The 21,453-nt window shown below is 32.6% G+C and overlaps 1 protein-coding gene across 2 annotated transcripts in view; it reads right to left on the reverse strand.

Annotated features, from left to right (window-relative positions):
- Positions 1-2,322: 2,322 nt before the first annotated feature.
- LOC134235226 (uncharacterized) overlaps positions 2,323-21,453 on the reverse strand; it is a 31,865-nt gene continuing 12,734 nt past the window's right edge. Inside the window, exons 4-12 of one of the 2 annotated variants that reach the window (XM_062717362.1) lie at positions 19,409-19,637; positions 19,035-19,154; positions 11,752-11,863; positions 9,074-9,204; positions 6,659-6,745; positions 6,249-6,290; positions 4,252-4,293; positions 3,533-3,567; positions 2,323-3,218 (exon numbers count right to left, since the gene is read on the reverse strand). In XM_062717362.1, the coding sequence (XP_062573346.1) occupies positions 2,943-3,218; positions 3,533-3,567; positions 4,252-4,293; positions 6,249-6,290; positions 6,659-6,745; positions 9,074-9,204; positions 11,752-11,863; positions 19,035-19,154; positions 19,409-19,637 (1,074 nt within the window). In that variant the 3' untranslated portion in view covers positions 2,323-2,942. The remainder of the gene's footprint in view (positions 3,219-3,532; positions 3,568-4,251; positions 4,294-6,248; positions 6,291-6,658; positions 6,746-9,073; positions 9,205-11,751; positions 11,864-19,034; positions 19,155-19,408; positions 19,638-21,453) is intronic. The other variant, XM_062717363.1, reaches the window with a different exon arrangement.

Below are 21,453 nucleotides of genomic sequence, written 5' to 3' on the forward strand. Positions count from 1 at the left end.
ACTTTCCACTTAGTTAGTTTGTTTAATACCAAGGAGCAGAGAAGAAGATTTTAAAGAATTTCTGCATTTTCTATATATAATCATTAAATAGGCCCGTCTTAACACCAGAAATCCCGACCCTGGGGCCATAAAATTCACAATTTTGGGAGAGGCATATTTTCTCATCATAACTATGTAATTAGTTAGTTTATTTAAAACATAGGAGCAGAGAAGATTTTTAAAGAAATAATGCATTTTTTACTATATCATCACTAAAGCCCCGCCCTAGCACTGGAACCCCTGACCCCGGGGCCTTGAACTTCACAATTTTGGTAATGGCTATTACATTCATGCTAACAGTTTGACTGCTTGATGTCCAGGAGTCAAGAAGAAGATTTCTTCAGATTTCATTAGTTTTAATGGTTTTGGTCCCACGTGCACCACTCAGGGGGGAGGATGGAGGGGCAGGGACCATAATATTAACAATATCGATTCCCCTTAACCCATAAATGCTTTATTATAAATTTGGTGGAAATGGTTGCAAAGAAGAAGCTAAAAATGTTCAAATGTTAACACAAGACGCACACCACATGACGACAGACGGAAACATATAGCAATAGGACACCTGAGTTTACTTAGGTGACCTAAAAATACCGTAAATTAACAAGAAATACGAAGGTTGATCAAAAAAATTGAAGAATTCTTTTCTAAATTTTTATCGAGATTTGAAATCAAACAATAGGCATATCTATAATATAAAGTTATAATGCAGCAATATTGGAAAATGTCGCCACTTTTCAATTACCAATAAGGTCACAAACGCTTTCTGAAAATGGATAGTTGTTAAACCCAGGGGAGACTTCGACGCTACGTCAAGTTAGATATGTCAAATAACGTTTTAGAAGCATTTTGTCTTAATTTCTAATTCGAATCTGTAAGTCTATAAAATGCTGCCCTTTCCTCCATTTTTTAAAGAAAAGTCTGGGTATCTTCTCGCATCAACTTCTCTCCATTTTTAACTCATATTTCAAAATAATCCCCATGCTTCCATATGATAACACAATTTCAGTAACAATGTCAAGAACAGTACGTAAGCTGACAACATCCATTAACACTTTTTATTTGTCTATGGAGATACACACTTGAATCATAGCCTACAAAAAGTGGCCACACCTTTAGTCAACATATATGGATGTTCTATTTTACTCAAATTTTTGATGCCACTGGATAACCAGTACATGTAAATAAATGCATCCCCCAGCAGCTATGTCAATAATATACGCATTTAAGGATTTTCACAAAACTCATGACTTGACCGAAATTTGACATTGTCTTACAACTAAAAAGATGAACAAAAATTCATCAACTAATTAACTTAATGTCAAGTAAAATCCGTTACACTCTCACACAATGGTTTATAATTAATCTTATAGGATATAATTCATTAATACTTGGTTGGCATAAAAAAGATCAAGCAATCGTAATAATGACATGCTTTTGTTTTATATACCACAAAGGACGGTTTCATTCTCAGTTCACGTAATAAGAATTGAAATAATAAAAAACGCATTAATGTCTTACCCACATTTCCAAACAACTGCCATTGAGTTACTGTTATATATATTTTAAATAAAATTATTTGAAAAAGTAAACAATTGTTTGTATTCTCATTTGTAATTTTCAACCACTTTCACCAATAAATAAACAAAATATGAAGAAATTGCTTCAACTTTGGATCAACACTCTTATATTGTTTATCTATTTAAAAACATAAAGGGGAATAACTTTTTTTCTTTTTCAACTAAGAAAAATAGAAAATTGAGTTTCATGTAAAGAAATTTTTGTAAATGCAGCATTTCTTTTTAACCTGATGCGGTGGTGCCAGAGAACTTCAGATTACTTTTTTCATGGAGGGGCCGCTAATTTTGAGTCATTTTAAGAATACAAAATTTTCTGTTTCAAATATATTGTTTATAACAAGTAATAATTGAGCTTTATCAGGATATTTTAGAGACAAATTCGATCAAGTATTAATTTGATTAAACATCTGATTCTCATTGACTCAGAATTGATTCAAGTCTTATTGAAATAATGTGAAGTTTCTGAGCCTATTATAACTGAGTTTACATTTTTTTATTCATTTACTGCGAGTAAGCTGGTATGCGAAATTGTAGGGATTGACATAGAATTAATTTTTTTTTTCAAGTTTATTATTTTTTTGTATGTACTTTATTGTATCATTTTCTTTATCAACTTTAAAACAAAAAAGAAAGATCTCTTTTGACATAGAATTAATGTTGTTTTTTTTTTAAGTTTATTATTTTTTTTTTTGTATGTACTTATTTGTATCATTTTCTTTATCAACTTTAAAACAAAAAAGAAAGATCTCTTTACAATGTCCCTAAGAAGATTGCAAAAATGTTTCCCTCAGGTTTTTTATGTACTATTTTGATCACCAATTGAGAACCCACCCTATCCCAGCTGGGTCATGATTTGACAAACCTTAACTAGCCAAAGATACTTCAACATAAATTTGACATTTTCTGACCCATTAATAGAAATATTATGTAGATTTTCAGACAGTCAATCCAACTTCCAATTTTTTTTTTTCCTGGAAAAAGAGAGTGTGTCATTTCTATTGAAAAATCTTGGGAATCCTTTTACATGTACCTCAAGATAATGTGTGCCAAAGTTGTAGTAGTCCTAAGTCCTAATTCAGATGAAGAAATTATTAAAAATTTTCGAAGATAACAGCAACAAAAATGTAAAAGGCAGACAATGGACACATCTTTAAACTGAACAGCTCAATTCAGCCTTTATCTCAGATATCAGCTAAAAAGTCACCAAAACTAATTGAAAATAATTAGAATTATAGAATGATAGTATAACAGAAGGATAACATGACAACATTAAGGGATAACACAAATTGTCACTTAAGTTGCTCGGAAATTTTTGCAAAATTTTCATTCTGGTGGTAAATATACATTTTCTTTCATTTTTGGTCTTTTGAAATACCTCTCAAGGGACTCCAACTGAATTATGTGCTCATGAATTGTTGCATAGTTTTCATCCGAAAAGCCTGACGAGTCTTCATATATTTTACTTGCAACCATATTCATCTTTTTTTCATATTCACTGTTGTTTTCACTATTGTCTTCACTGCTATGTTCAGATTGAAGAATTCCTAATCTTTCTAGTCTGTCACTAAGCATATTCACTAGTGTTTCACAGTCATTTTCCTATAAACGAGACAAGACAAATCCTGCATAGTACAAAGCAATCAAAAAAACATTCTTCTAATATGAGATGACATCTTTGTTCCCTGATTTAAAAGAAACTTTGCCATACATACTGAAAGCAATAGATCTCTACTTAATTTTGAGGTTGAGAATGGAATATAGTGTGTGAGTGAATAAATGAATATTTTAATAGAGAGCCATTTTAAGCATAAAGTGAACCTAGTTCATTCATTTAGATGAGCAAAAAATAAAACAATTTCAACCAATCGGTTTTTTGATCTAAAAGTGCTATTAAATGTGTTTTTAGCACTTACCCCAGTTTCTTCTTTATCTGGCTTTATCAGAATAACTGAAATAAAAAAAATATTTTTCTACTTTCATAAAATAATTTCTTACACTAATGTCTTGTTAATGAGTGGCAAATACGTAGGTACATGTATATGGGCCTTTGGAGTTTAGCTTGGTTTAGCTAAACATCATGATTAACCATGATTTTCATTTGTCAAGGAAACAGTGCTCTTTTTTTTTTAAATCCCTCCAACATTTCAATGACAAAAAATATATGATTTTCAAAGATTTAACTATTTCTTATAGGAATGTTCTCACCCCTTAGGTCCCAGAAGGCAATGTTTTATGACTATAGAATTCATAAATTTTAATATTCTTTTTATCTACATTTTATAGGTGTATTAAGAGCAATATTTTAATACTGATTTATATGGTTTCGGTCCTTATAAAGACGAAACTGAAAATGCTTAAAATTTTTCAAAAGTTGTATGAGAAATATTTCAAACAAAAAATTGAAGAAAAAAATCAACTATTAGTAACCAATTCAGGTGACATACATGTAATAAGTGAGAAACTATGCAATTTATGAGATAAAATTTCAAAATCTTTTGAAGAAAAAGACTAACATAGACAAAAAATTAAGGAGTAAGATGAATTATAAATATTTCATTGCAAATTGTAAAAGGATCAATTCAATCAAAACAAAAGGAAAGACATTTATTGAATACAAATTTAGTCTACAAACCTGCCTCTTCTTCATCAACTTTTTCAATTTTATTTTCTTTTTCTGAAATTTAAATAAAATATAACAGCATAAAATGTCATTAAAAAATCAGCAAAAAAACCCAATGAATTGTACATCTATAAAGACCTATGATCCCATGAATACATGTATAAAAGATTGATTGTTTGTCTGTTGTTTTACTTTCGTATGTGAATTTTTCACTTATATAGAGACAACACCATATACTGAGAAAAGGTGTAAAATTTTGACCTTAATGCAACACCATTGGACAATGTGGATCTTTAATTATAATGTACCAATGTCTGCTGTGACAAAGGGTCTAGGTTTCATCTGAAGGACCTGAAACTTTCACTTCAAAGTGCAAAGCACATAGCAAAGGAACACATGCTAACTTATTTTTTTTGTCAGTCATAATCTAGATTAAAACTCACAACCTCCAAATTATGAAATGGGTGCTCTACAGATTAATTACCATATTAAAAATTCATTATAAAAGAAGTATTCCAAGAACAGCAACTACATAATCAAACATTTAAATTTATCAAGTATGACATGTACTAACTCAATACCAAGATAAAAGGCCCATGGGACTTAACATTCAACCGAGTATAATAAGTTTAAATATTTCATTTTGGTAACATTCAGTGTTCTAACTTGCAAAGAAAATTACAAAAAAAAAATATTTGAATTGTAAATAAAATTGGTATATCATTCTTTTCAGACTTTAGTCGAATGCTTTCCCAATTGGTTTTCATTGAAGAGGTCAGATAACAAATATCCCAAGTTTCAAACAATTTCAAGTTGTGAGTCAAATCAAGTTTGTAAAACGTTTATACCCTATTGCAGTCTCATCCACTTGATCATAATGAAATCTGCACAACTTAAGGTGATTTCTTTGTAATATTAAAAGCATGGTCCTATTGTTTTGAGTAAGTTTTAGTTCCCCTGTTAAAGTTGATACTCCTATTTTCTAGGGCTAAAAATATTATGTTTAATGGTCTGACCCTTGAACGCTGTTGTTCCATCAAAAACACTTGAAAATTGATCAGCCACTTAAAACATCAAGCCAAGCGAGCTTATGGAGAAAGCTGAGTGTCCGGTTGAAACTATAGAACCAATGCAATTTTGGTTGAAAAAACATTGCAGAGTAATTTTTTGTTTCTTTGGAAGATATCTACAAACTGAAAGCCTTATAATGCTTTACGTTAAAATTTATTTAATTTATTTATTTATTTGCACAAATGACATTGGGGAGTAAAGGAATTCTGGGAATGTTTCACATAAAAATTTGCCTGATGTATGTATCGGTGCAAACGCTATAAACAAATTTAATCATAAATATCAATAATTAATTAAGGATTGTTGTCTGGAAGGAAATTTTTTTGAGACTGTTCTTTAATTCCAGACTTGATCGAATCTCCTTTTGTAATCCAATTTTTCATTTCTTGTAATACATTTTCAATATCAATGAATACTTGCATATTATAATTATTAATACAGTATGACCAATCAGTGGCCCTCCTGAGCATGAGAATATACATGTAATTAATTTTTACAACTTAACCAAATACATTTCTTATTTAAGTATTTGATCCCATTTGTGGTATAAAATAACCCTAAAATAAGAGTTACATGTATAAATATGAAAAAATCCTAGATTAGCTGTTCTTGAGAGGATTTTTCCTGTTAATTTTTATATGATTGCATAAATTTCCCCTCCTTATCCCCAGGGATCAAAATTTGAACAAACTAGAGTCTACACCATCTGAGGATGAAAATTTTGGTTGAATTTGTCCAGTTAATCTGGGGAAGAAGATGAGAAAATGAAAAGTTTACAATGATAAGACCAACAACAACAGATAACAAACAAAATTTGATCAGAAAAGCTCACAAGCTACAAGCTAAAATAACTGGTACTGATTGAATTTCAATTTGTACTAGTGATAAAAAATGCTAAAGTAAAGATTAAAGCTTTGTTAAAAAAGATTCATACACACCAGCATGAGCATGTTTTCCAGATGGTACTAAATTTTTTCTCTCTGAAAAGAAATGCTTAAAACATGAAAAGAATATCTCTTGTTAAAATCAATTCTGTATAAAAGCAAATTATTCTTCATTTTTCCTTCAAAGTTGTACAAGTGTTTTTTAAAACCCTTTCTTGCACTCATTTGGAAGCTTAAGACACATTCAAATAAGATTGTCCTGTATATTAATTACTTTGTAAAATTTTGATAATTTATTGTGGCCCATCCTTCCATTGTTGATTATTTTGTGATCAAAAGTTGAAAATGTAAAAAATTTACAGACAGAAGGACAGCTAGACAACTTGACAATACATGTACAATCTGTGATCAGAAAAGCTCTACTGAGCCTTCGCTGATGAGGATTTTTTTTTTTTTTACAATACCTTCAGAAGTTCCCTCCTCAATAGCTCTCCTCTGATTGCTTTCCTCATCAGAACTTGTAATATTATCAAGTGCAAGTGGTTGAAGACCTTTGAACGTGAAAAATTTGTATGTTTAAACAAGCACAAACATAGCATTAATGGTTAATAGCATTAATGGCTAACTATTCATCACATCACAAACTAAATAATACTTAGTTGTGCCTGATTGAATTTACATGTAATTCAAACAGTATAAACATTAGTTATAAAGAAGTAACTTGGACCTATAAAATTAGTTTGCTATATCAATCAAGTAGATCATTTTATCATTCTGTCATAAAATTTACAATCTGTGTATTCTATTTAACTTTGCGATATCCTCAAATTTGCAATATATGATCCATGTTTGTTCTGAATTAGTTTTACTGTTCATGAGTTTATTTTGTATGCATTACATCAAATTCCATGCTTCTGTACAGATTTGAGCGAAAACTTTATACAAAAAAATTGTCTCTTGGTAAATGGTCAAAATGTATTGTTTTTGTAAAATTTTTTATCTGATATACCTACTTTACCATATGTGAATATAAGGAAGAATTTGATTTTACAAAATAATATATAAAAATAATAAACATATTCAAAAAATTTAAGAAATTAGAAATTATCCATTTTAGTTTATTTATGAGCTCAGGGATGTCCTTAAATAAAAATGAAAGGTGTGTCATTGATATTCATTATCAGCATATTTAAAATCCTTTGCTCAATTTGAATTACCAAATGTAAAATTATATTCAATTTCAAATGTATAATTACAATTTTGGCTTCATTATTAGGATTATGACGGTAACCCGGAGCACCCCAGAATTTAAATAAAAATTTATTTATCATTCAAAAATTTGTTTGTATTTTGTAAAATTCTGCATGTAGAAATTTGGATTGCTTTTATATTATTAGGCTGACAAAAGTTATAACATTAAATTAAACTTGCAAAATTTGAATGTTCAAATTTAAAAATGGCTGAGAAATGGAGGTTAGAATCTATTAAGACAGGATTGTTGTTTGCTTGAAAAGGATGGAGCAGAGAGCACTCATAAAATTCTGCGTAGACATCCAAAATACACCAACAGAGACCCATAAATTCTGTAAATAATCAGGAAAACGTCGAAAAAGAAGCTGTTCTTTAGTATTCAAAAGAATTTTGTCAGAAGAAAACAGTTTACAGGATGATAAGTGTGAAAGAAAACAAACATTCCAAGATTGTAGAGGTGTAAAAGATTAATTTCGTAACACAACCTTGTCGTATTTCCGTAAATAACATAGTTTTTTTTTTTTTTACACAGAAAGAGGTTTAATGATTTGCGGGATCTTTGACAGGAATTGTTAAATATTACGTATGAAACCTGAATAGTCTGTGCACATCGTTGATGGCTGATTAAAGGGACTTAAGAAATGTAATGAAATAAATGCATGGCCCTATGTTGAGAAAAAGATTTTGTCAGGTAACATCAAGGAGTTTTTTTGGTGTGCTGGGTGTGGTATGTGTCTTTTTTGCATCTGAAAAAATATAACTATTTGTGCTTTGTTTTTGTTTAAAGCTTGCATAAAAATAAAATGAAAATAAAAGTTTCGAAAGATTATGACATTGACCTTATTTTGCCTCTAATGAAAAACAAACAAATCTAATCTGTAACTGATACCACTTATCAGTTAGTAAGATTGTCTTCTTGAATCTAAGAAAAATTGTTAATAATTCAATTATTAAATACAAGTCTTATAAATATGTGAAGAATTTTTTTTAGATTAAACAGAATTGCCACAAGCTTTCAAGTATGTTCTTCATCCAAATACATGTATACACGAAATTGGGAGAAGATTAAGTTTTTGGAACTTGTGTCCAATCCTTTTGACATATTGTCATGTCCAAAACTCACACTATGTAATTGTCACTACACACAGCTCGATTCAGCAATTCAAATTCTTAAAATTAAACTGTCAGAGTAACAGAGTTTGTTTTACCTTTAAAGATTTTTTGACATACAAATCAATATGATAAAAGGCTAAAATTAATGTTTTGCTAAGCAGGCATGAAAAAAATGATGTTTGACTACTGAGTGAGATTTTGGACCAATCAATGAGATGTTGGACCACTTATGTTACAGAATGGGCAAAGCTTAATCTCATTAGCATTTGTTAGTGTTCAACAGGAATAGACCTGAGGTAACATCACCATGGATAGTGCAAAATACATGTTTGTCAAAAAAAAATTGTATATAAAGGTATTAAAAAACATTTATTGAATATGTTCTTAGGCAAAATGCCTTTTGTTGACCCTCAAACCAAACTTTCTGATTTAGTCCTCAGGCTGACGGTTTGGCTCTTGGGTCTGACAAAATGCATCTTGCCCTCGAACCCAGTCAATAAATATATAATATTCACCTTGAAGTTCTCTTTTTTGTCTAAATCGTCTGTACATAATAACAGCAAGTACTATTAACAGAAGGACGACGACAAGAATTCCTATCATGATGAAAACAATGCGTTCTTTATCTTCTGAATTTACTTCTGACCTAAAAAATCAAATCAAAACAAAAAGTAATAAGCACAGTTTAAATATAAAGATTTGCAAAAGATTTCATATGTCAGTAATGTGGCTATTACAGATATTTGACCAGTTCCAAATGATGAACCTTTTATGGTGGTGCTTTATTAAAGGCTATTATTTTACGAGGCATTTTTTAAAGTCTAATTTTTTTTGTTAAAGTAGTTCAAATTTTTTTTGAATTTAATATTGTTTCATGAAAGTTCAGCTGGTCTCTGAAAAAATTTATTTTACAGTTTAACATAGGTACTCATTTTACCAGTTATGAATAACCCAACAAATTGACCAAATACCCTTGCTGTTTCCATTCAACTGAATTGATTTAACACTAAATTAAAAAAATATATATGTCACATACATTATCCATCAACATGCCTTAGAAAAGTTGAATTAATTGCTTACAATGGCACACTGTAATATAGAATCTGTGAAAGTATATTTAATCATATTCAGTGGTATAGGAGGAATGACATATAAGAGATGGATAAACCCTTCAATATTAGAAACAAGAGGCCCACGGGCCTTATAGGTCACCTGAGTATTGTGCAACAACTTTCAAACAATTAAATTTGGTTCATGTTTTAAACTAGAGGCAATGGAATTCGCAATTCACAATTTTGAAATAGGTACCATTGCTTATAATAATTTAGACTTAGCATGCTAACTCTATTTACTTAATACCCAGAGGTAGATCAGAGTACAATTAAGAGAAAATGCACTTCCACTTTACAACCAGTTGTACACCTCATCCCAAAGGAACCACTGATCCTGGGGCCACTTATTTCAAAGTTTTGCAAATTTTATCATAAAATAGTTGATTAACACCAAAGAGCAAATTTCAAAGCATTAATTTATTTTCAGACTTTGTACCCCCCCCCCCCTCACCCCGACCCAGGGAAGGGGCGGGGGCATAAAAAATAACCATTTGCTAGGTGCACCTTTTTTCATCATAAATATATATATTTGGATCATAGGCATAGACACAGGAGCAAAGGAAAGAATTTCAAAGAATAAATGCATTTTCACTATATAACAAAAAGAGCCCCGCCCTAACATCAGAACCCCTGACCCTGGGGTCATAAAATTCACAATTATGAAAGAGGCACTCTTGATCAACATAGCTATTTAATTACATAGTTTATTTAATACCCAGAAGCAGAGAAGAAGACTTTCAAAGAATAATATGCATTTTCACTATATGATCAATAGAGCCCCCCCCCCAACACAAAAACCCCTGACCCTGGGGTCACAAAATTCACAATTTTGAAAGAGGCACTCTTGCTCATCATAACTATGTGCTTGGTTAGTTTATTTAATAACCAGGAGCAGAGAAGAAGATTTCCAAAGAATAAATGTATTTTCACTATATAATCAATAGGCCCCCACCATAACACCAGAACCCCTGACCCTGGGGTCATAAAATTCACAATTTTGTAAGAGGCACTCTTGCTCATCATAACTAGGTACTTAGTTAGTTTATCTAATACCCAGAAGAAGAGAAGAAGATTTTCAAAGAATAAATGCATTTTCACTATATAACCAAAAATGCCCCGCCTTAACACCAGAACCCCTGACCCTGGGGTCATAAAATTCACAATTTTGGAAAAGGCACTCTTGCTCATCATAACTATGTGCTTAGTTAGTTTATTTAATACCCAAAAGTAGAGAAGAAGATTTTCAAAGAATTTATGCATTTTCACTATATAACCAATAGAGCCCCTCCCTAACACCAGAACCCCTGACCCTGGGGTCATAAAATTCAAAATTTTGGAAGAGGCACTCTTGCTCATCATAACTATGTGCTTGGTTAGTTTATTTAATACTTAGGAGCAGAGAAGAAGATTTTCAAAGAAATCATGCATTTTCACTATATAATCTATATAGCCCCGCCCTAGCACTAGAACCCCTGACCCTGGGGCCATGAATTTCACAATTTAAGTTGAGGACTCAATGCTCATTACATTCATAACAACAGTTTGCCTGCTTGATGTCCAGGAGTAAAGAAGAAGATTTTTAAAGATTTCAATAATTTGAGTGGTTTTTGCCCCACCCCCCAGGCCCCAGGGGGGCAGGGACCATGAAATTCACAATTTTTGTTCCCCTTCACCCATAGATGCTGTATACCAAATTTGGTTGAAATTTGTTCAGTGGTTTCACAGAAGAAGCTGAAAATGTTCAAATGTTAACACACGACGCACGACACACGACGACGGACGAAAACGGATAGCAATAGGACACCTGAGTTACTCAGGTGACCTAAAAATGGCAGTATCCATGATATGCTATGGGAGCCGAAAATTGTGTCAAATCAAAAAATAAAATAGAAGGTACACTTTGGCACTATTTAACAAATCAGTGGAAGAGGAGAAGTTGCTGATAAGAAATGGGTACTTCAAAGCATATCAGATGGATGGACGTACAGACAGCTAGGCAGAAGGACGGAAGACGGACACGACAAACACTATATTCATGGCAAGGAATAAAAGTATTACATTCATACAGGATCTAAACATACCCTTCAAATACAGACACTGTCGCTGTAAATGCTGTTGTGTCAGAGGTAAAAGGAGTCTTTGTTGTAGGGTTTTCTGTTGTTGGCTTCTTTGTGAGTTCATAGCAACCAGAGTCTGAAAAAAAAAATTAAATTCTTATATACAGATTTTTTTTTGTGGGTGATTCCTTTGAGACAAATTCCTGAACATGAAAAGTGCTGACAGCAACCCTCATATTTCAAATTCACTTGGCCGTCTTTTGATTAACTTCCTACAAGGGCTGGGTATTGGCCAGAGATTTTGTATTGCGATATCGATATGTTGCAATATTTTAATCTGTATTGCGATATGTACTGCAATACTTTAAATGTGAAAAATATGGCATTTTCTCTTTAAATTAACTTCAATTTACATGTAAAATTTACAAAACTTTGATACAAAAGCAAAGGGGAATAGAATCAAGTTGATTTAATAACAGTTTTATTCTGGAAGATCACTGTGATACAACAGCTTCTGTCTTAATGTTTTGCTTACTCACACACCTTTCTGACAATTTTTTTAATTAATATTTAATCATAGAATTTATTAGTGATATCATGTTGCTGATATATCAATGAGAGTTCTTGAAATCTTTTGGTCCTACCGGCAGGACCGATAAAAACAACCAAGGTTCGATAACTTTAATTATGTTCTGTGTCAGTCCAAATGACCAGTAGATGATAAGAGAGCAACTTGCAAAAATCCGTCTTAATTTTGTAATTATGTTCTGTGTCAGTCCAAATGACCAGTAGATGATAAGAGAGCAACTTGCAAAAATCCGTCTTAATTTCGTACAAATTCTCTATAAATGACCAATTATAATCCGTTTAACGCTTTTCAGTATCTAGTAATATCTTCTTTGATGAACGCAAGTACCAAACACTGATTGATTAACTGTTAAAACAAGTTTTCTTGACGGCGCTAAGGTTAGCCAGGTGAAAACTAGATTGAAAACTTAAGAATTAAGAAAATCGACCAACCATGAGATTTCAACAAAAAATTGTTATACGATGATCAAATCAGCATGAAGTGTGCTGTGTGTATTGACACAGGGTGCAAATGTATTGATAATAAAATTCACATACCATTTTCCTCTTTTTATTGAATTTTATTTTGGACTGATAGAAATCAGTCTGGACTGACAAACTTCACATTGCCATCAGTTCAAATGACTGACAGTGGAAAAAAAGATTTTTAGAACTCTGATCAATATTGCAAAAACTTTCTGCAATATGATACTTTTTGTCACTGTATAGATAGTTTTCAATGGGCTTAAATTTAGCAAAAGTTACCTCCCGTTGGCCGCCATATTGGAGGTCGACTAGGTGAGTTTTCCTCTTTGTCTTCTCAAGTTTAAGAAATTATAGCAGAAATATTTGGAGGAAAATCTTTATTAAATATTTTTTTTTAAATAAAAGAGGCTTTCAAAAATTTATGTATTTTAGAAAAAATGATTTCTATTTCAAATTTACAAATATTAATATTTAAAATTGGTTGAGGAATGAAGGAATATGAGCATTTGGACCTCCAGTATGGCGGCCACTGGGAAGTTACTCTTGCTAAATTCAGGCCTATCGATAACTTTCTATTGCAGTATTATACATATATCACATGGCTTCGAGGGTGACATACCAGAATATTTGCCCGAGGTGACAGGAAAGCCCTGGAGTGTTATGTCACCCGATGCCGAAGGCAGAGGGTGACATAACACTCCAGGGCTTTCCTGTCACCGAGGGGCAAATATTCTGGTATAGTCGCCCGAGAAGCCATGTGGTATATGTTATATGACATTTTTAGAATTAAAAAAATTTAAAATCATTCAAAATCGTCAAAATATACACAAATAATCCAAAAATGCCTTCTTGACGTTAAGAAATACGCTGTGTTGTTTACTTTTGCTTAGCAACCGACGTCATAACATCTCGAACCCGAGCAAAAATGCGTAACGTAAAAACACGCGAACGTGATCGAAATAGTGACATAACTGTTTCCGGCGAGGGTTGACATAACTGTTTCCGGCCGGACATAACTGTTTCCAGTGTGACTCGGCATTTTTCAGGGTTTATAGCGAAACTTATTACATTTGTGATATAATAGAAAAACGTATTCAAAAATGTTATATACCAAAATATCGATATTTTTGCCCAGCCCTACTTCCTACATTTACATAATATATGCACTGAATTAAATAATGTTAAAATGTGGAATAAACAATCACCTCTCAGCACTTTTCTAAATAATTCAGTTCAATTCAATCAATTCTTTTATTGCAAAAGACATACGTCTTTTAGCATTTATACAATATAAACAAAAGAAGTAAAGGAAATAATGGCTGGTCAGTCTTGTAAACCCTTATGAAACATGCACATATATACATATAAACTCATTTTAACAGTCTTTACAGTTCATATGGAGAATGACATGTAATAAAGCAGATATAATCATATCAATCATATAATAATATAGGAGTAACAAATCAGCAAATGACACACCATTACATTATTAAATCATTTCTAAGCGCGAGGGCTTTATAGATAAACTTCCCTAAACTACATAGTTCTTTTACATTATTCACACTTAGCAACTGTATTAATTTGTACATAGATGGCCTATACCAATAATATTTTTTCAAAAACTTTGTCCGCAATGTTGAGTAAATTGGGCAAACAAGTAAAAAATGGTATTCATCTTCAATTTCTGTAGTACATATTTTACAGAATCTTTTGTCTCTTAATTGTTATATTTTTATGCCAACCAGTTTCAATAAACAGATTATGCGAAGACAACCTCATTTTAGAAATACATTTTTTGTACACCTTTGGTATCGATTTTTCTAAATAATATTGCAAGCAAAAATTGTCAATTAAATGTTTATAAATATAACATTTTGATTCTATTTGCATTTTGCTATATAGGGTCTGTATAAAGTGATCATTAAGTCTTTGACGAATGATTGGCAGACAGATCCGACTATTCAGATTCCTTTGGTCGTTCCACATATACCCAAGGCCCAAACAATGTAATTGCTCCTTGATAAATTTTGCCCAACTTTGATAATTTTGCTTATCATTTTCACAACTACAATAAGACCAATCATAAGCAGCTCTTAATATACAATTTTCAGACTGTAATAATTTAAACCAGAATTTAAACATTCGATAAATACGAATAAGGTACATGGGTAGACGGCCTGTCTCAAAGTACAACATGGACGTGTTTGTAGTTTTACGAACACCGAGTACATATCGTATAAACTCAAGATGAACCTTTTCAATGTCTTGGCCTTTGTGGGATCCCCAAACTTCACATCCATAGTTTAAGATACTACACACATAGGTATCAAAAATAGAAAACAAAGTACAATGATTTAAGTAAAGCTGCTTCATTGTTGATTTAAGAGCGAACATAGCCTTGCGACTTTGTGCCGCTAATTGTTTTTGGGCATTAAGGAATTTACAGTTATGGTTAAACACAATGCCTAAATAGACAAACTGGTCCACTATTTCTATATTTTCACCATTATAAGTCCATTTTTCATTTGCGCGGACTTTCCCACCATTTCTAAAAACAACAACTTTAGTTTTTGATACATTTACATCTAGACCCCACTCGTGCGTATATATTTCTAGTGTATTTAACATGCTCTGTAATTCATCAATTGATTCTGAAAACAATACCATATCATCTGCATACATTAAAAGATAAAGGCTTAATAGCTGCAAATCAGTAGGCGTGTTACCCTGCTTTATGAACTCATTCTCAAGATCATTAACATATAATACAAACAGCATGGGCGATAAAACTTCCCCTTGTAAAAGAACAACATGACTTTCAAAAAAATTAGATATACGATCAGAGGATTTTACACAGCTTCTAATTCTAGAATACATGGAACGAATAATTGTAAGAAGTTTCCCTTGTATACCATAATACTTCAGTTTTCTATATAATTTTTCCCTTATGATGGAGTCAAAAGCCTTCTTATAATCAACAAAACAACAATAAAACCGTTTTTTAGTTTGGATTGCTTTTGATACAAGACAATGTAGAGCAAATATTGCTTCTGTAGTACCTAACATAGGTTGAAAACCAAACTGTGCATCTGTAATAACACTATTAGATGATGCCCATAATATAAGCCTTCTAATCAGTATTGAGGTGAACAATTTACAAAAGCAACTAATAAGACTTATACCTCGATAATTATTGGGATCGTCTGGGTTACCCTTCTTAAAAACTGGCACAATAATTGCATCAGACCATTGTGTTGGAAAATAACCAGATGTTAATACACGATTAAAAATAATATGCAAACATGGTAAAAAAATATCCTTGAATTCTATAAAGTATTCATTCAAAATATAATCAAGGCCATGAGATTTTTCTCGTTTAAGACAATCTATAGCGTCCGATATTTCTTTTTCAGTGATTTCAGTATCTAATTCTTCAAACACGGTATTTCCTGTGTCCACGGGGGATTCGTTATCCATATTGATAGAAGATGTTGATAAATCTTTGAAATGCCTTTGGAATATTTCCAAATCAATTGATGTATGAATTTGTTTTCTTTTTCGAAAATGCTTATAAAATATTTTTGGGTTATCTTTCCGGAGATGATCCAATAAATCGCCTTCTTTCCGTAAGTACTGGCGTCTAAGTTTTGCTTCAGAATGCTTGTAATTTCTTTTTGCCTCGGTTAAATTCAAATGGTTTTCTCTGTTTTTCTTATTATTAAAACGGGTGAGTGCTGAGCGATATATCCTATACTTTTCTTTTAGTTCTACATTGAACCAAGGTTTGTCTGGTAATTTCACACATGAATGAGAGCTTGTTCCACCTGGATTTTGAACCGGTTTTGTAGGCCTTTTGTTAACTTCAAAATAAGGTCGCATAAGGTCAGTCAAAAGTGTTGTAAACAAATCGATCATACATCTATACTAGACTGGGACTCCGACGGGGTATTTTGTAAACATGACACAAGATCTTCAGAATTCTCAATTAAATCTGACCTGGCTTGGGAAATCAAATTCTGATTCCAGACGAATTTAGTAGAAACTTGATGTTCACTTTCACTATGCACAATTGAGTTACATATAATATTTTTTGATTTCACTCTGAGATAAAGAGGCGCATGATCTGAATACATGTTAAAATTTGCAACAATAAATTGATCAATTTGCGGAAATACATCAGGGGTAGTTATAACATATTCTACAACACTCATGCCCCTTGGGCCAACAAATGTATAATCTTTGTCCATACCCAACTTATGACGCCCATTCAAAATTCTCAGCCCACTACTTTTACAAAGTGATAATAATTTGTTACCCAGATCATTAACAACCATATCAGGATTTGTTCTACTTTGTATATGTGTATCCACGCCATAAAATAAAACTTCACTCAATTCTCTCAAAACATCATCATGTAATATATCATGCATTATGAAATCATTTGCGCTTGCTGTTCTTGCATTAGTGTCACCAATCAACATAACTTTCCCAAAATTCATATATTCAACAATTTGGTTTTCGAGATCACTAAATATATCGCAATCATACGTTTGGTAGAAATTAGAACTGCTTGGTGATATACACACAGGCCATATACATATCTACAGGGCTTTGTAATATACATTTATCAAGCTTAAGCCATATAACAGTGTCATACATATTTTCAAGAACAGATACAAATTGCTTAATATTTTTACGAATAAAAATAATACAACCTCCACCTTGCTTAGATTTTGAAAATTTTCTAGGAAAAACAAAACTATAAAACCCTTCAACCTCAACAGCGAACTCCTTTTCAATCCAACATTCTGTTAGGAGGATAATGTCATACGAAAGGATAAAACAACGAAAATTTTTATCGTTGAATTTAGACGAAAACCCTCCGTTTATGTTCCAACTAATGACTTTTACACAATCATTCTCCACTATCCCCTAGGTATCACTTCTCCAGTTTTCGGCACCCTGTGTTTGGCACTCCACGGGCTCGTCTTCATCGTGTTCATCTCTGTCACCCTCAGTTTCCCCTATGGTCCCTCCCTTGTACAGTTTACCGCTGATGTAGAGTTTATCGTACTTCAACTCTGCTTTTTTATTTTGTCCCAACGCTGCATGCAAAATGGGCATCAAGGCTTTCCGTTTCTCTATAATTTCCCTTGGGAATTGTTCACGCACACTGTAGTCGGTAGGGGGAAGCTTGTATGCAGATGCCCTGACATTTTCCCTGATCCTGAAGTTGGAGAACTTTACAACAATAGGTCTTGTTTTGTTGTGGAGATATCTTCCGATCCTATCGGCACGCTCGATGTTGGCCTTAATTCCATAAAGGTGTAATTCTGCTTCACAAAATTGATCAATGAGACTCGCGCAGTTCTCTCTGTTGTTTCCACGGTACTCGGCCAGACCGAAAAAAAGCAAATTGTCTCTCATACTCCTTGCCTGCAAATCTGTAATTTTACTTTGTAATTGTTCATTCACTGACTTCAGTTCCCTAATTTCCTTCACCGTTTCCTCAACATCACCTTTAAGACCCATCTGAGTTTTCTTGATTTCCCCTATCGAGTTCCCCAAATTTCCGGTAAATTTTTCCAGATGACCGACTTTAGACTGAATGTTTTCTATATGGTTACATAACAAGGACAAATTTTCATTTACTTTGTCTATTTTCGAGATTTTGTTGTCAAGGTTGTTGATTCGCATCATAAGTTGATCCACCCATGCAGGCTGCATAGTACTCGTGTTCGAATGTGCAGGCGGTGGAGTGTTTACGAATGTGCCTCGATCAATCATGCTATCTTGGTCGGCCATTTTTGTATTCTTCGACAACGGCTTGGGCGTTTGACCATCTGAGGACAGTCTGCGATTATTTTCACCACTCATATTCACTCATTGTCTTTAATTATTCATAAATACAGACAATTACTCGCTGCTTAGACTTCAGAAATTAATAAAATATTCACAATATTCACATTTTCACACCACTGAAAAAATACCAACCATTATTCCCACGCATGCGTACCACCATAATAAATAAATAATAGAGCAAATAGCTACAAGTTTATAAATCTAACTCTAAGACTTAATTTACACATGTTACAGTGATGCAGATATTTGTTAAGTTCTGAGATTTTGAGAGGATGTGTGAGTTCTAGTGGGCTATTTGTTTGTTTATCTTATTCTGGCTCAATATGAGGTCGATACATTTTTACTTTACTGGAATCAGTAATGTCAATTTTAAGGAAATAAAACTAACTCACATTTGTATGCTTCATTGGAGGGATATCCACTTGGACATGGTGTTTCCGTGAAGTTGTTGCAAGCTGCACCCAAACTTGGCTGAATTCTATTTGCACTGTAGCTATATTCAGTACAGACTCCTGCAAAATCATTGTACATGGTATTTATTCCTATGTGTTATCATTGCAGGATTACAACCTTCAGTTTTAATTTTATTATAATTTGTGTAAGAACTTCCAATTAACTAATTTTTAACATTTTGAAATATTAACATGATTGATTGGAAATTACATGAAAACTTACAAAATGAAAATCACACTCTCTCAATTTTAACAAGACAATTGATAACAGAATATTTTATGTAAAAAATAAAATCATATGTACAAGCACATACCAAAAACAATAATCTTTTTATATGCACAAGCTTCCAATATTCCATTTCGAGATGAACTTATCACACAGTGGTACACAAACTTGTCAGGATCATCGCATTGGCTGGCAAAAGCTGAGCAGTTCTTCCTTCGAGAAGCTTCTATCCATTCTTGCTCACCGGTTGGACAGTTTTCAACACTCTGTACAGTAATTTTAGATGCAGAACATGAATCAGTGTTGGCTTTTGCTATCTGTAAAATATTATAATATGAGAGAAAAATTTATTAACCTATGCTGTTAATTTGTTCAATACAGTGCATGTCTTATTTGCTATACATGTTTGGATAATTTGATTTATTTAGTCAAACACATAAATGTGTGTGTGTGTGTGTCGGAGGGGGGGGTTATCAGAGAAGATGTAATTTTTCAAATTTTACAATCAAAATGTGTGCAACAGTCGCAATTAGAAAAAAAAAAGGAAAAAAGCAATTTCTATGGATTCAGATGTTATGTGCGATTTAGTAGATGACAAAAAGGAGTTGAAATTTACCCAACTTAATAATTCTTTGGAGTAATTTTTAGACAGTGGCTATATATAACCACAGGCTATTGCTGCTGGTCTGGGTTATGAATAAACAACATGTAACACAGGGACTTTAATGGAGATTTTTGCAGAGTCAGAATAATGAATGTAGACTAATGTTTCGATGCTTGAAAATAAGATGTACATTCTTAAAAAATATTTTAAAGTTATTTCAAAGTAATTAATGATGTGTTGATAATATTATATATGAGAAATAGCATCAAAGCAAACCATGGCAAAAATGTACAATCCTCTCCCATTCTGGAAAGAGCTAGATATATATAAGACTTCGACCATGACTTGAAAAACGAAAAGATAGAGGGATTTTTGCAGAGTCAGAATAATGAATGTAGACTTGTTTCAGTGCTTGAAAATAAGATGTACATTCTTAAAAAATATTTTCAAGTTATTTCAAAGTAATTAATGATGTGTTGATAATATTATAAATGAGAAATAGCATCAAAGCAAACCACAGCAAAAATGTACAATCCTCTCCCATTCTGTAAAGAGCTAGATATATATAAGACTTCAACCATGAATTGAACAAGAGGCCCATGGGCCACATCGCTCACCTGAGAAGCTTTGACCATTCTGTTCTTTACCAGATTTCCCCCTTGTTATACATAATGCATCCCCACCCTATCCAACTGATCATAATTTAGACATTTTGAAATCTACACTACCCCTTGATCCTTCCATGGGCACATATGTTTCAGCTTTTTTGGCCTAGTTGTTCCTGAGAAGATTTTCGAAGATTTTCCTATATATTTCTATGTAAAACTTTGATTCCCTATATGGCCCCGCCCTTCCCCCGGGGGTCACGATTTGAACAATTTAGAATCTACACCATACAAGGATGCTTCCACACAAGTTTAAGCTTTTCTGGCCCAGTGGTTCTTGAGAAGAAGATTTTCTAAGATTTTTCCTATTTATTTCTATATAAAACTTTGAATCCCAATTGTGGCCCCTCCCTTCCCCCGGGGGTCATTATTTGAACAATTTAGAATCTACACTATACCAGTATGCTTCCACATAAGTTTCAGCTTTTCTGGCCCAGTGGTTCTTCAGAAGTAGATTTTCAAAGATTTTTCCTTTATATTTCTATGTAAAACTTTGATACCCCATTGTGGCCCCGCCCTTCCCCCGGGGGTCATGATTTTAACAATTTAGAATCTACACTATACCAGGATGCTTCCACATAAGTTTCAGCTTTTCTGGCCCAGTGGTTCTTGAGAAGAGGATTTTCTAAGATTTTTCCTATTTATTTTTATAAAAAACTTTGAATCCCCATTGTGGCCCTGCCCTTCCCCCGGGGGTCATTATTTGAACAATTTAGAATCTACACTATACCAGGATGCTTTCACATAAGTTTCAGCTTTACTGGCCAAGTAGTTCTTGAGAAGATTTTTTAATGACCCAACCCTATTTTTGTCTTTTCTTGATTATCTCCCCTTGTGAAGGAACTTGGCCCTTTATTTTTACAA

Source organism: Saccostrea cucullata, unplaced genomic scaffold, assembly GCF_032062105.1.
Source record: "Saccostrea cucullata isolate Sc308-1 unplaced genomic scaffold, CSIRO_AGI_Scuc_v1 ctg3706, whole genome shotgun sequence".
Taxonomy (NCBI): Eukaryota; Metazoa; Mollusca; class Bivalvia; order Ostreida; family Ostreidae; genus Saccostrea; species Saccostrea cuccullata.